At 35.5% G+C, this 15,538-nt stretch overlaps 1 protein-coding gene across 1 annotated transcript in view; it reads right to left on the reverse strand.

The window, feature by feature from the left end:
* Positions 1-227: 227 nt before the first annotated feature.
* Positions 228-15,538, reverse strand: part of KCNT2 (potassium channel, subfamily T, member 2) — a 90,844-nt gene continuing 75,533 nt past the window's right edge. The window contains exons 23-28 of the mRNA XM_009999934.1: positions 12,615-12,716; positions 9,730-9,813; positions 8,251-8,379; positions 4,388-4,688; positions 1,494-1,578; positions 228-339 (exon numbers count right to left, since the gene is read on the reverse strand). Coding sequence (XP_009998236.1) covers positions 228-339; positions 1,494-1,578; positions 4,388-4,688; positions 8,251-8,379; positions 9,730-9,813; positions 12,615-12,716 — 813 coding nt within the window. The remainder of the gene's footprint in view (positions 340-1,493; positions 1,579-4,387; positions 4,689-8,250; positions 8,380-9,729; positions 9,814-12,614; positions 12,717-15,538) is intronic.

Here is a 15,538-nt window from a genome sequence, read left to right on the forward strand (position 1 = left end):
TGTCATAATTCTGTTAAGCTGACTGTTCAACTACCATACTGAACAGGCTACAAGCCTGAAAATACCTTAAATTAGAGTTTCTAGACACCACTTTTCTAGATTTGGACACTTACCCACCATCATTTTGTTTCCAAAATCTGAACAAAATGTACCACTCCATTTTCAAAATGGTTAGTTGAAACATTACACATATAAAATTGTCTCTTAATTTTGTGATGAGTTACATGTCAGAGCTGTGTTTCCTCCCTGGTGTCTTGTCCCACTGTATTACAGAAGCTGTCTTTTCTGCTGGAGGCAGTATTTGGAACATAAGCCAATGGATCAGGCCGGATCAAGTATCTATAAAAAGAAAACATATCTTGTATTAAAATTACTTGGCATGAGTAAGGAAAAAAAGAAGTGCATATAGATGTAATCTTGAAAAGATCTGAGGAAGACTTCAGAGGTTTATTTTCAAGGTGCTTAGCTGAGTTCCTGTTGGGTAACTTGGACACTTGATAACACCACTTACTTTAGATGCTACTAATAAAGCCTATCATGGTTTGTCTGCCTAGACACCATCTGTATGTACTAGGCACAGCTAAACCTTTATTTTGACTGACAGCTCCTTTGTCAGTAACTCTGTATTACTTTATACATCTCCTTCCCTCATTAATGCCTTAAAGAGGGACAAGCAGTCCCCAGAGCCTAAATTTCTAAAATAATTTTATGAGAAAACCAATGGGTAATTATTTTCACTGTGGTTAATAAATAAAAGGCCTTCTTGTGGGCTGACAGTCTGAAGATGAACCTGTATTCTAAGAACTTCTGGTAGACTCAAATACTTGAGAAAAATGCTTCTTGAGTTTGAATCTAAGTTTGAGATGTTTAAAATAACTGCTTTTCTTGGATGAAACTGCTTTTCTAAGGATGAAAGAGCCTCCCATTAATTTTTAAGTGTAAATTCTGCACTGTTTTGTCAGCTGGCTCAGGTGACAGACTCTCTGATCTGAGAGACAGCTTTTGGGACTGATGCAGTAGCTGTGCTGCTACAGAACTAACATACCAGTGTTGTGAACTACCAATGCTTTCCAGGACATATATGCTCCTAAAGAGAAGACAAGACAACAGATGATTTTGGAGGCTTGATCTTTCTATTTCTATAGGCCTGGGTAACTAAATTACAAGCAAGAATTTAATAAGATTCTTAATTCTTTTGAGGAATCTGGGAGCTATTTTATTTTTTAAAATACAGAGTGAGAGAAAGAATACAGAGCCGGAAGCACCACTAATATATATATTATATATTTATATGTGTATTTTAAATATACACATATATGTATAATTAGGTATCTATTTAAATGGAAGTCTCCATATTTTTGTTTTTTGCAGGTGCATGGGAAAGTTTGGGGTTCTTTTCCAGCAGAAAGATAATAAATTAAGGCAGAAAGTACAAACAAGACATTTTGCAGATCTTGTGGTTTTTTTGGGGTTTTTTTTGTGCATTAACTTACACTATATCATTCAGCTCTAATCTTGTATCTGGAGAAGGATTGATCAGGATGTAAGAAAGGGTGTTCTGGTGATCATTCATTTCATCTAGAGGACAAAAAAACCAACATACCAAATTCAATACATTTCTAAAAACATTGTGAAAAGTATGATTTCTGAAAAACTAATGTGATAAAATACCAGCTTTGGTTCATAAAGCTGTCAAAAAAGTGTGATGTGTTAAGGTGATTTCAGGTAAGGTTAGCAACTTCTTTTCAACTGTACTTTAATTGGGACCATTTGATACAGCATCTTTTGAGGTATCAGCACTCAAAATAGCCTGCTTTCTCTCTGAAAGTTCTAAAACTGTTCTTTTGCATGTCTTTCAGTCATAATCCAATTTTAGTGAAATTTATCGATGTGTCACACAGCTTATGTTAGTTTGTGGGAAGTAGGGACTTCCATCCTCAGCTGGCATTGAGTTCAAGTGATGAGCAAGGTTAAATGCAGATGTATGGCATTCTCATCCATTTCCAGATTTCATCAATATAAACCTTTTCCCCTGCCTTCCCTATTTTTCTAGTAAGTATTTTCCTTTTATCACCTGGGTCGGAATATGAATGCCGTATAAATGGAATTTGGTATTTATTTCTTGCATTTTTAACTATTCTTCTAATGGTAAGCTGCAAATTATGGCCGAAAACTTTTAAGGTTTTTTGCCTAGCTGAGTCTTGCTACACTTTCGTAGCTGTATTGCAGTACCTTTTGAATAGCTTTCACTTGCTACACTTCCTGGGGTGCTGCAGTCAGAGTATTTTTTATTTGACAAGACTAAAAAGGAGAGGCCTTTCTTCTACATTAATATCTCTCTTCAGCAGTTTAAGAAAAATTACTTGAAAGAGAACAGCCCCATTCTAGTTTAAATGCAATTCCTAGATCTTTCATTAATTAAGTATTCTTGATAGAGTGTCTGGAGGTTGCAAACTACTGTATTGGGTATTTCTAGTATGTATAACTTTTCTACATATTTGTATCACGCTTTGTACCACCATAAGTACCTCTGTCTAGCAAATAACTGTATCAGCTCATGTACACTCAGTATCGTTGTGGTTATACAGCTAAAATGGTGTTTTATAACACCTTATATGCTTATTTCTGTAAGGTGAAGCTGATGTGAAGTATTGTAACTAGTTATATAAGGACCCACACTACCTTACTATCATCACACCTTTGCTAAAGGCTTGCATAATCAAATCTGTGTTGTTTCTCTATTGGCTTAAATTAATTCAGTTACCTGACATGAAATTTGGAGGTCTTAGAGGTTATTAGGTTATCAGTGTAAAAAGGACACTGAAGATGTGAAATTTGCTTTAGAGATCAATGGAGACACATAAGCAGCTGTCATTTTGGGTTTTTTTAATTTTGTGGGGTTTTTTTTGTTTTCATTGTTCCCTGCACATGCAGAGAGATGGTACTAACTGGAATGATTGATTCCTGTTAGTTTGAAAGAACAATGAGATTTAACATTTCTATTCCATGTTTAATATGTAGTAGGGTAAGTGTGTGTGAACCAGCTCTGAAAAGGGGTGAGAGCACTCTGAAATTTCTTTCTGAATGTGAGGGAGGAGGGTAGAGAGGTGGCAGTGGGAATGTGACAACACAAGTTTGCAGCTGACTGCACATGTAAATCTGGCTTGGGATTCTTTGAGGGGCTTTTGTTTAGTTGTTTTTGTTGGGTTTTTTTTCCTGGAATGTGGATGTTCTTGGAGTTGTAAAAGTAGAAACTTTTTTTTTTTCCACTTTGTTTTTTTCTTCAGGTGAAGCATTTACTCATAAAAATTTTACTGTTCTGCAGTGTATCAATGGTATATGATCTTCCTGAATTTAAATAATGAAATGAGCATTTAATGTTGGCTTTTAGGATTTTGAAAGACATGCAGGAGTACAACAAAGTTTTTGTGTTATATTAATATAAATATAAATCAAATTTACAAAACTACTTTGTGGTTACATTAAATGTTACTGTAGCCTGTGTCAATCCTGGAAAACATTTAGTCCTGGATCTTCCCGCAGAGAATCATGTAGTATCCATAAAAAAAGCAGGGATAGTAATTATCCAGTTGGAGTGTGGGTTAGAAAGCTTGAATTTACATACCTATTATGTAAAGACTTAACAAAACTATAACCATCTATTCTGTAGCAGCCTTCTCTCACAATGTACTTGACTTTGCATCAGTACCAACAATAAGAACTACTGTTGGGGTAATACATTGCTATTGGTGTTAAAAGATGTTTTGAACCTCCATTAAGGATGTGTGTAGCTAAAATGGACAAATAAAAATATCCATTCTGAATTAAATACATCTACCTTCAGTTTATGGATATTTTAGGCATGAGTCAAATTTGAAAATAATTGTGATGAAAAATGAAGAGTAACACACTTGAAAGCAGTACATTTTTGATTCTTCAAATGAAAACAGTACGGGAACCTCAGTGTTGGTGCTTCTGAAGTATAAAGCATTCAGCTCCATATCGGACCTACTATGTAGACAAATAGGTTGGGATCTAAGAATTCTTTTTTTGTAGGAAAACCAGAACCCATAATTCTGGGGGTTTGCACATAACATGCTATAGAACCAAGGCCACAGAAAGGCAACTCAGACAGTTTTTGCTGCTTTCTGAGCCTTCCATCTGAAAATAGGAATGGCTGATAATAGAACTGATTAAAAACACTCCCATAAGTTTCTCTCAGTAAAAAAGCTAACAAAACAAACAAAAACCCATAACAACAAAACTAAACCATTATCATAAACCATTATCATAGCATATTTTTATGGCATCCATCAGTTCTTAAAAATGAGTTCATCTTGCATAATAGCCATGTTTTTATTAATTTAAAGATTTATAGTAACCATACCATATCCTGCTGGAGAAAGGCCCAGATGCTTCATTCTGTTTTTCACAAGTTCAGCAAGCTCCTGTCTCTCTGACCTCCTGTAAAGGTTCATTCGCTGCTGGTTTATCTTCTCAGCTGTTTTACCAGAGTGTCTTGGTACTCTTCTGCTCAGCCGCCGAGCCCACTGCATGCTTTTTCTTCGTAACAAGGGATGATCTGACTGATCACTAGATGTTGAGTTACGATGATTACTACGATAACTAATCTGTTCTTTGGTATCTTTAGTGTCTTCCCATTCTTCCACACTGATAGAGATTTGAGACTTGAAAGGAAAATTATAAGAGAGATTAAGGGCTTTTAAAAATGGAAGAAAATTAAGATGTTCTTTCCTCTTTTCAACAGTGCAGCTGAACATGTGTTTTGGTTGTAACAGAGATAAGGGGACTCAGCTGTTTATACTTGGCAAGAGTTGCTGAATTGGGCACCTTTTACTAGACTTGGATTTTCTATGTAAAAAGCTAATTTATGATATAAAAACATTTCTCAAATGCAAAAGCAGTTAAGTGCTATTTAGTGCCTGTTACCATTTTGGTAAGAACTCCAGTCTTCTGAGACTGCCCTTCCTGAATCTAATGATCTGTTCTGAATGACTTCTTTGCTTTCTTCCAAGTCTGCATGTTTTTAGAAATTCAAGTTCTGGAACTGCTGATTAGATATATGTTGTGGATCCAATAATTCAACTATGGTGGCACTGTTTTGAGTACTCTTTTAACACCACAGTTGGATTGTGCCTGTTACTTGTGTCTCAAATTCCCATGCATTTTTGACCTTCAAGCACACAGTATCTGGAATGCTTCTGTGTCTGAAAATAGGGATGTATGCAATAAGCCTTCAACATGGTGCAGGGTGCCTCTTGCAAATGAGGTAATTAATTCCTACCTTAAAGCATAGTGACATTGCTTTTTAACTCCCAGCAAAAAGAAAAAAAAAAAAGCAAAGCAGACTCAAGGACCCTCCTGCTATGTTTTTTCTTCGTGCCTGTCTTTTCTTCACCAACTATTTTTGTCTGGTATAGAGTTAAATTTCTTCACAGTAGCTTGTATGAGGCTGTTTCAGATTTCTGATGGAAATAGTGTTGATAACACAGGGATGTTTGCTATTGCTGAGCAGCACTTACACAGTGTCAAGGCCTTTTCTGCTTCTCACAGTGTCCTTGCCAGTGAATAGGCTGGGGTTGCACAAGAAGTTGGGAAGGGGCAACAAAGCCAGAACAGCTGATCTCAACTGTCCAAAGGGATATCCCATGCTGTATGGAATTGTGTTCAGCATTAAAAGCTGAGGAAGTGGAAGAAATGGGGGGAACTTGTGGAGTTATGGCATTTATGGTTCCAAGTATCTGTGATGGAGCTCTACTTTCCTGGAGATGTTTAAACACCTGCCTGCCAAGGGGAAGTAAAGAGTGAATTCCTTTTATTGCCTTGCTTGCACTCACAGCTTTTGCTTTGTCTATTAAACTGCCTTTATCTCAACCCCTGAAGTGCCTCACTTTGACCCTTCCAGTTCTCTCTCTCCCCATCCCATTGGAGAAAGGGGGAGAGTGAGTAGCTGTGTGGTGCTTATTGCCTACTGGGCTTAAACCAGGAAACCCAGAAACAGGCAAACAAGAAGCAAATACTTACTTGTGAAGCCATTTCTCGTGACTGACAAAGGAAGGGGAAAAAGAAAAAAGATGACAATTTAGACAAGTGAATGTAAAGAAACAAGCATGGACTGTTTAACAGGAACATCAGCACATCAGCTGCACAAGTGGTAAGAAAGACTTCCTATCTCCTTTTTTATTTTCTGGGTTGTTTTTTTTATATATTAAATGGAATTTTTTTGAGTCAGAGGTGCAGGTCATTGAGAGGCCTGCTAGATTTACTTGTTATTTAGTAACTAGATCATTGAAAACTTCCTACCTTTTTAAAGGAATTAAATTTTTTATCTCTTAGAATGAAGGAAGTGCTTTCTTATGCATAGTATAAAAAGGTGTGAAAGGAGGTCAATACATATAGAAATAATAATATTGTGACTGAAGTTAACGATTAACTGACAGCTTCCAGGTGTGAGCAAACCAAATTAAGTTTTATATGTAAGTTTAAATACAAATATACACATTGGAGGTTCAGTAGGTTAGAAACTTTTGAATTGCGGATAGAAGTTCATAATTCCTGTGAAAAAATTGCAATATACATTTCTATAACCTGCACTGTAAAGATCTCATCCAACAATATTTTAAAGTTGTTTCTGGCTTAATACATTCAAAAGCTAAAATGATAGCCCTTGTTAATATTATTTTATTAATGGAATTAATAAAAAATTCCTTTAACTTCAAAAGAAACAATTTGAAGAAAGATGACAGCTTCCAGCATCTCTGCCTTTGTAGGTATCTACACATATAGATCACAGAAGCAGAGACAGATGTTGCTCTCCTGTAACATTTGCAAGATTCCTCTGCCCCTTTTTAGAGGGGAAAGGGTTTAAAAAGTGCTCATACACTAAACAAGAAACTGCTGAAGTATTTAGGTGTGAAAATTTCATTGGGGGTCTGCATTCAGAGCCTTAAGCTTTTTAAAAAGTGTAACAAATGTTTTTACTTCATTTAATAAACAAAGACAGGGCTGCTCTTCCACATTAGTCCAGTACTTGACAATTTGAAAACCTAACTAGGAGATTCTTCCCCCTTCTTTCTCTACCTGATTTAACTCTCACTCTTCATGAGACTACCTGTAAAGCTGGCAGGAAGCAATCATAGACCTCCTCTTAATTAATGGACAGTGGCTTTCAGGCTGGTTTCAGTGTCTGAATGTTTTAAAGAAATTTACTTCTTTGTAAAATATAATCAGTAACCATCTCAAACTAAATCTGTGCCTTGACTGATTAAGTATTCAAGCACTTTGAGCTGCTGCCTGTGTACAGGCAGTATTAATGGTCACATAAACAAATGGCTTAAATGTGACAGAAAGAAAAGCTGCACAAACAAAATGTATGCTAAGCAGTCACTAAAAAGTATGTCATTTTATACAAATATATATACATAGGCAGAAATGTATACATTTATATGGCAGACACATAAATACATATATATGAAAAATTATCACTGTCTGGCTGCTAAATTTAGAGAAATCCTGCAATACTTTTAATAACATTAACTTATTCTCTTTTTGCTCATTTCTACTTACAAATTCACATGAATATCAAAATGCCACCAGTTTTGAGATACAGTGTAGAATTCATTTTATACAAATATATATACATAGGCAGAAATGTATACATTTATATGGCAGACACATAAATACATATATATGAAAAATTATCACTGTCTGGCTGCTAAATTTAGAGAAATCCTGCAATACTTTTAATAACATTAACTTATTCTCTTTTTGCTCATTTCTACTTACAAATTCACATGAATATCAAAATGCCACCAGTTTTGAGATACAGTGTAGACATTCTTGTCACACCTGTACAGGACCTGGTCATACAGCTTGCTGTGGGTACTGCCATTGGTCACCACGTGCAAGTTCAGACTAGAGTTCACTATCCCAGCCTGTCCTGTCTAATCCTGAGCTACCCCTTGTTTTCAATCAGTCATTTCTCTGTAGGTGAACACAGGAATGAAAGTCAGTAGGTAGACTGGGTATTCATGAAGTTTGTGACTGAACAAGAGCCCTGAGTTAATGTAAGCATGTGGGTGCCAGCAGAGAGAGATCTTCAGTGGGTTACTGGAATTCTGTACGTTTGTTCATGTGGTGTTCACAATACCACCTAATGTGGTTCCAAGACCACAGTATGTGGTATGCTATGTCACCAAATCCAGAGAAAAGTTTAGTAAACTGACATACCTCAGATGTTGTAAGTTTTTGGGATTCTGTCCTGTAAACTCCAATTGGAATGTCTCCTGTAGAAGAACAAAGTTTCTGATATAGTCTGGCATATGTTCTAATCCATAGATCCTCTTCTGTGATTTTCATCTGAACAAATAATAATAGGAACTTTTAACTCTTGAGGGCTTATAATTTGTTCAATATACTAATCTTGAATTTTTTTTAAAACTAAACACTCTCTGGTGATGATCATATTGTAGTATTGCACCTTTGCTATGCAAGAAAACTGGAACTTCTCTTGAATCTGTAGACACTGTTTCTTTTGTTCTCTCCCTGTTCAGTAGATGTTGCAGTGCAAATGGTTGTCTTACGAAATTACTTCTTGTTTTAAAATTACTTAAAAAATTATATAGCATCCTTCATCCAGTGTTCATATCTGATTAAAATATAAAAGAATAAACTAAATATTGGCAGCAGTAAGAATATGGTGATGGACAGATGGAAGAATGCAAAAGTACTTTGAATGCAGCCAGATAACTCTTCACTAGACTGCAGGCTGAATATGTGGGGAGAAGGGAGTCAGGAAAGTAATACAGTAAGCATACATAGCATAAGAAAGTCTTAAATTAATCTTAAGTATTTTATTCCTATTACACTAGCTTTATTTCAAGATATGTAAGGCCCTTATCAGAAATTCAGCCATCTCACATTCACTGTAACAAAGCTTAATGACCAATAAATCCATAATCTATTTTTATTTAAACAACTTTCTTAAACCATCTTTGATAACTTCCTTTTTGGGAACAAGATTCTGCAATTTTTTATGGTTCCCCAGAAAGCAACTGGTAAGTAACTTCACCTCTTTGCCACCAGGGGTGTAAAAGGTGTGGAAAAAATCAAGATCGGTTTTAATAAAAAATAAATTTGTATTGCTTTTTTTTGGCATGTGTGTAAATACATATTAAAAAATGGGTATTAAAAACCCCACTGCATTGGGCAATACTGACATACATCATAACAAGAGGGCTTTTGAACTTTGACATCTAAAAGTCATTTAATACATCTTATCTTTATGTAAAATCCGGTTCTGCCCTTTATTGCCTAGGATGGAAAAGGGTGTTATGAAATAGCCTTGTGTGTAAGTGCTAGCCAGGCTGCACAATGTAGGTAGTGCTTCCTGTTTTTCAAATACTTAATTTTTAAAATTGGTTGCTGAGCTACCATTGCTATTTCATTTTCCTGCCTTTCCTATTTTCCTTTTTGCTTTATAGAATGTCGTGTGTTTTCTTGCAGGGTGGGCTAGGGAACTTAACTAAAAATGGGCATGTTTTCTGTCTCATTTTCTTGTCTTCTCCCCTGGTGAAAAAGGAATAGATGGCCTTTCTTGGACTTCAAAAGAAAAGGAAATACCATACACAGAAAGCAGAGGTATTTTGCACAGTACAGAATCTTCTCTGGTACTCTGTAATAAATTGTTTTTCTTTTAAAATAACTTACAGAACAAAGAAACCCAGATCCTGGTGTGGTATCAAGTCCCAGCAGAAGTCTTGTGATAGAAATCATATAATCCTTCACAAATGACTGCAACATTTTTAACAGGAAAGAAAGAAAGAAAAAAACTTTAATGAACAGATGAGCAGATACCACAGGTACCATGGGTGAATTTCAAAGAAATTCTACATCTGTGTTTACAATCAATCTCTTTATCTTTCAAGTATCTTAACCACTGTAGAAATAACTATCCCTTTCTTTGTACTGAATCTATTTACATAAAATAAGTTTTATTATTTGGTTCTGCATATGCATGCAGTGTACATACAGGATTCAAAGAGACTAAGGTATAGTAAGACATCATGAAAGCAAAGATGAATATAGATGGAAGATCAACACCAGTAAGGTGTTAGCTTTACTATGTGTGAAATTATAATAATGCACTCTTCTGTGCAAAAGAAATGCTGTTGTATGTTCGATGGGTCTGCAGTACTGAGTAGTGGGTTGTACTGAGGTAAGAATGCTATTATTTTAATTCAAACAAGACATCTGCCTTCTCCAATCCATCTGTTCTTTAAGGGTTGATACAGCTTACATAGGGTCTTATACTGTTAACAGACATTAGATCAGCTAAACTCACAATTATTTCTCCTCCTTAGGAGTTAGGCTGTTGGAATTAGAGGGCCATGTGGGCACTGTGCTAACCGTGGTAGGACTGCTCATTGCCACCTCTTAGCTGTAGTAGGGCAGCACTCAAGGCAGGCTATCAATCCTTGTTGCAACACAGCTTGCAATTAGCTCCTTTGGCTTAATGCAAATAGGAAGCTAGCAAAAAGGTTTTAATAAAGAAATAAATTGCATGGGTGTTATATAAATCCTTTAGCATTACAGCATCCAAATTTGTTTAAACTCAGAAGGTAGACAGATTTAATTAGATACGTAGTCATTGAACTATTTTAATTTTTGTACTAGTAATCTTCCAGTTATGATGGAGTAAATGCCAGTAAGAATCATCTTGAAAAGAACAAAGTCTTTTGTAACCACTTACTTGTTATCTTGGCTGCATCATTTATGCTATGGAATTATTACAATACCAAATTTATTCACAAGGATTTGCTAGACTGAGTTTTCATTTTTCAATCAGTGTCCTAAAGGTAATTCAAAGGCCTTTCTTTTGGCCTAAAATACGAAGCATCAAATGAATCTCACTTTTTCCTATGTCATTTACTCTGTTTCTTGTTTGTAAAATAAAAATATGTCATGCAAAAAAGGACGGGATTGTGAAAAAAACAGGGGGAACTAGCTGTCATAGTATTTGTGATGTGCAATAAGAAAGATAATTTTAGAAAGATGACAGTTCACCTGAACAGTAGGAGTTCAAAGAAAGAGTGAGCGGAATTTCAGTGAGAATGAATGTGTGGGCTTTTTTGTTTTAAACACTTTCTGGTAAATAGTTTCACTCTGTCGAGTCACAGCATGACTGATCAAGTCTAGGAGCACTTCAGTATAAAATACTGAAGTATAAAATACTGAAGTTACTTATGAGCTGGCAGAAGCTGTTGATGGTGACAGACCTTTTCTTATATAGGAGTCTTAATCTACTTCTTTAAAAATACTGCCAAAAGTGATACTGATACTCTGGTTCATGATTAAAAACTCGATTTATAAGAAAATACATTTATTTCTAAAACATCTAGAATTTGATAAACAGTTTTACATCTGTTGGCTTATCTGATTTGGTACCTGTTCATATACATGACTATTTAATATATTAATGACTTTTTAAGAAAAGCTTAGCTCTAGGAATTTTTGTGTTTACCTTGAATTTGCCTTCAGGGAATTTATTTAGAGGCAGAATTGAGATGGAAGAACACCTTTCATGCACCAAATTACCAAGTAAACTAATTTCCCTGAAAGAACATTGAACACCTGAACACAAAAGCATACACAGGCTTCCTGTAGGGGCAGGCAAAACAGGAAACTGCTTGGGTGAGCAGTCTTCTTGGGCTATGGTGGTATTGCTGTTTATTCTGTATAGCTAGATCCTTTAAAGCTAGAGGTGGGGGCTGCTGTTGGGCATCTCAATGTACCAGGGTCTGCAGAAAGATGATCCTTGCTGAGGAGCAAGGGCAATATTCTCCTCCTTTACTCCCTTTCATTTGTCCTGATCCCATATTTTCTGATACTGTTTTTTCAGATGTCTGAGCCTGTTGCCATTCCCCTAGCCCCAGTGACTGTAATAATTTCCTTTTTGCATGAGAAACTCTGTCCTGGATTCTTGGTCAAAAAGATTCAGTGTTGCCTTTCCTTCCCTCATTGTCTCTTTGTAATCACACTGTGTATTTCTTGTTAGGGCCAGAAGGGTTTATTTTAAGATATGATGACTGGTCATCCAAAGGTCTAGTTGACATGAGTAAAAGGACAGGACACAATGAAGTGATTGAGGCCTCTATCAGCAAACACAAATGACTGATAAATTACTCATAAAAGTAATTCTATTGATTTCTGTGGTTAGAGGTACTACTTTGTGGGAAGGGGTGCTGCCTTTTAATCACAGAGTACAAACATTATTAGTCTGTATAATCTGTATTTTATGTGGGCCTTATCAAAACTATCCCACTTATTTGACTGTGGAGAGGTTCACAAGCAGTTATTACATTGTTTAACATCAGAATTTGTGCATGGGCAGAGTGATTTTTGAGTTCATAACTGAGATAGTACTGTCACGTGGAACATGCTCCATTATCTTTTGCCTTTGATTCTTCCTGGTCCAGACACGAGTATTAATGGCCTATGCTTATGAAAACAGGGTCATCTAACATAAGTGCAATAAAATAAGTGATAACAATGCATGTCTGTGTTAAGATAAGTCAAATTATTGTTTGTAGTACCTGGTAGAGCAGTGTGTCCAACATACTGATGCTGAAAACCCTGCCAGCAGCAAAAGGCAGTCGAAACATAAATGCCAGATTAGATCCTTTCTCCCGCTCTTTCTGTTTAAGGTATTAAAAAAGAGAAAATACTGTTAGCAAAATAAAAAGATCAAATTGCTATTACCTTGAAATAGGTCAAAAGTGTAAAATTCCTTCACTCTGAATATGTTTTTTTTTCTACAAATATGTACCATCTTTTCTCAGTACTTACAGTTTTCCCTGTTGAAAAATTTTGTTTAATGCATATGTTGTTTCAATCATCACTTCTCAAATTGCATGGCAGTATTCTACCACATAATTTTAAAAATGTTTGAGAGTTTTAACTGTGCTTAGAGCAAAGCTCTTGTTATTCCTCCTCCAATTTCTTGGTGCTGACAATGGACTCTTATTCAGGTCCAGAAAGTCTACTAGGAACAGGAACATGACACGTGAATAGAATCTGATGCAAAAGGGAAGAAACAGTATTTCAGTAAAAGTGAGAATGTGAGATGAGATCAGACATGGAGTGGGATAGAAACTTCTTGCTTTGATGCTTCTGAGGAAGGGATGCAGAAAAACAGTTAAGCCTTTTTCTTATTATGTCTCACTTGCAGAGGAAACACGTCACAGTGTGCCTCCTGATCAAATACTACTTGCTTATATTAGTTTCTTCTCCATGAGAAATGTGTACATAGATTTACACTCATGCTCTCTCAGACATACCCAGATACACAAGTGCTTTGATGGCTGATCAGCAAAAGGCAGTTTCTAATAAGTTATGTGCATCAGACAGTTAAAGAAGAAAGCAGTCTGATTGTTCTAAGAACACTGCTACCTAGACAAGTGTACCTTAGTGCTCACTGGTGTAAGCCACAGAAACAAGAACTTATGTATTTGCTTTGTGATTTGATCTCATACTCAAGCGCTTTTCTTTTAGTGCAGACAAAGGAGGTTTTTTTCTTCAGTTGCTATTGTTTGTGAATTATGAAAAAAAACGTAAGATGTTTTACAGCAAATACTTCAATATTAAAACTACATGCATATAATAACACACATTACATTAAATCCTTTTAGATCCAAGACATACAATATATTATAGAGAACAAGCTGTGAGGTGGCTATGAGTATGATGTTTATTCTTCCATCTGCTTAGAGAAATTTGCAGCAAATTCTGGTTTTGTGCCAAGAAAGGTGGAATAAAGCAAGAAATATCTGGGGAATAATTTTGTTCTTATCCAAAGATCTGATGACATATATAGGGATGTTTCTATTTGTTTTCTTTTAAAATGGAAGCTTAGAAATTTATTTTCCCTCTTTATTTTAAATTTGTTATGTTGTTTCATTCCATATCTTATTAAAGGCTTGCTTCAGTTTAGCAACCAAATGTGTATTCTATTTTTGCAGTTTTAGAACTGTAGCTGATGTAAATCATTTGAGATCCATGTAAAATAACACCAGCAGCAATTAAAAAAAAGAGATTGTTACCTCTTATGAGGCATATCTCATTACTGCTTGCTTTTACTTAATGTTACTTCAGATCTGCTTAAAACCTGAATAATATTGAAAACAAATGGAGACCGTATGCCCTGTTGTTAATTTAAGGTAAAAAAAGTAGCCTGGCTTGGTGTATTATCACTGCAAATATACTCAGCCATCCCAGGCAGATATCTGATCACCTAACATGCACTTATCCCCATGGATGATACAAAATAACAGTATTGATTTGACTAAAAGATACAGAAGTTTACACATATTTTAAAATAACCACTTAAAGGTTTAGAATTTTTACCCTTTGGTTAAGACATGCAATAATTACTTGGAAAATAATAATAAAAAAAAAAAATAGAAAACTAAAGTGTGACTCTTATCCAAGAATCATTGAATGGTTTGAGCTGGAAGTGACCTTAAAGATCATCTAGTTTCAACCAAGACATTCTAAACCCCTTCTTTCAAGAAAGAGGGAGTAGTTAGCTTTTTCTTTTTTTTTTTTTTTTTTTTTTTTTAATCAAAGACAAATAGAGAACATAATTTTTAAGTTTAGACTGTGTGTGTTTTGTTTTTTACTTTGCTGTATAAAGGCTGTTGCTTTTTCCTATGTCAGTGCTGAGTTTGGTGTTCAAATTAATTTATCTCTAAAATGAGGAAAGTTGTAACTGCAACAGCAGATGGACTTCTGATTGGTGTATCCATCTTCTGCAGCCATTATGTTGAAGTCAATTTTGCATATGTGCTACGTGAAGGCAACTTGCCTGACTTTTTTATTCTTTCTGAAAATGAGGTGCATAATGCAGAAATAACAATCAATTGTACATTTGACTGCATTAGATGATTTTCACTCAAGTTTTTAACTGCCTTTCATTTTGCATGAGGGAGTTCTGAAAAATCAAATGAACTACAGCACCACCTGTAAAATGCTGCCTGCAAATATTAAGATGAAATGAGTGGGAAATATCAACAGCAGGCAACTGCAACAGCAGTGAAGAAAATGTACTTTCTTTAATATAATTCATCTACCTCTATTTCAGCATAGCACACTTTGGATGGGAAGTTAATTACCTCTTCAGCCTCCAACCTATATTCATAACTTTACATTTGCACATTAAATTAATAAAGACAGGGAAGAATTCATTGTATTTCTAATGATTGCCAGGACATTTGCCGGAAAAATGGAGTCTATACAAAGCAAGAAAGAGAACTGAGATAAAGATCCTGGTGTCACTGCACTGAAGTAGAGAGGTTACAGACTCCAGAGTACTCCAGAAGCAACTGCAGACACCACATACTGGGAAACCTGTTACTATTCTTACCTTGCCTTATCACTAAGCTGTATGGATTAAGGGAATATGTTTTTAAAAATAAAAAAAATGCTGTCAGCTACAGTCCACTAAGGAGCTGTTATTTGA

Source organism: Chaetura pelagica, unplaced genomic scaffold, assembly GCF_000747805.2.
Source record: "Chaetura pelagica isolate M959 unplaced genomic scaffold, ChaPel_1.0 scaffold246, whole genome shotgun sequence".
Taxonomy (NCBI): domain Eukaryota; kingdom Metazoa; phylum Chordata; class Aves; order Apodiformes; family Apodidae; genus Chaetura; species Chaetura pelagica.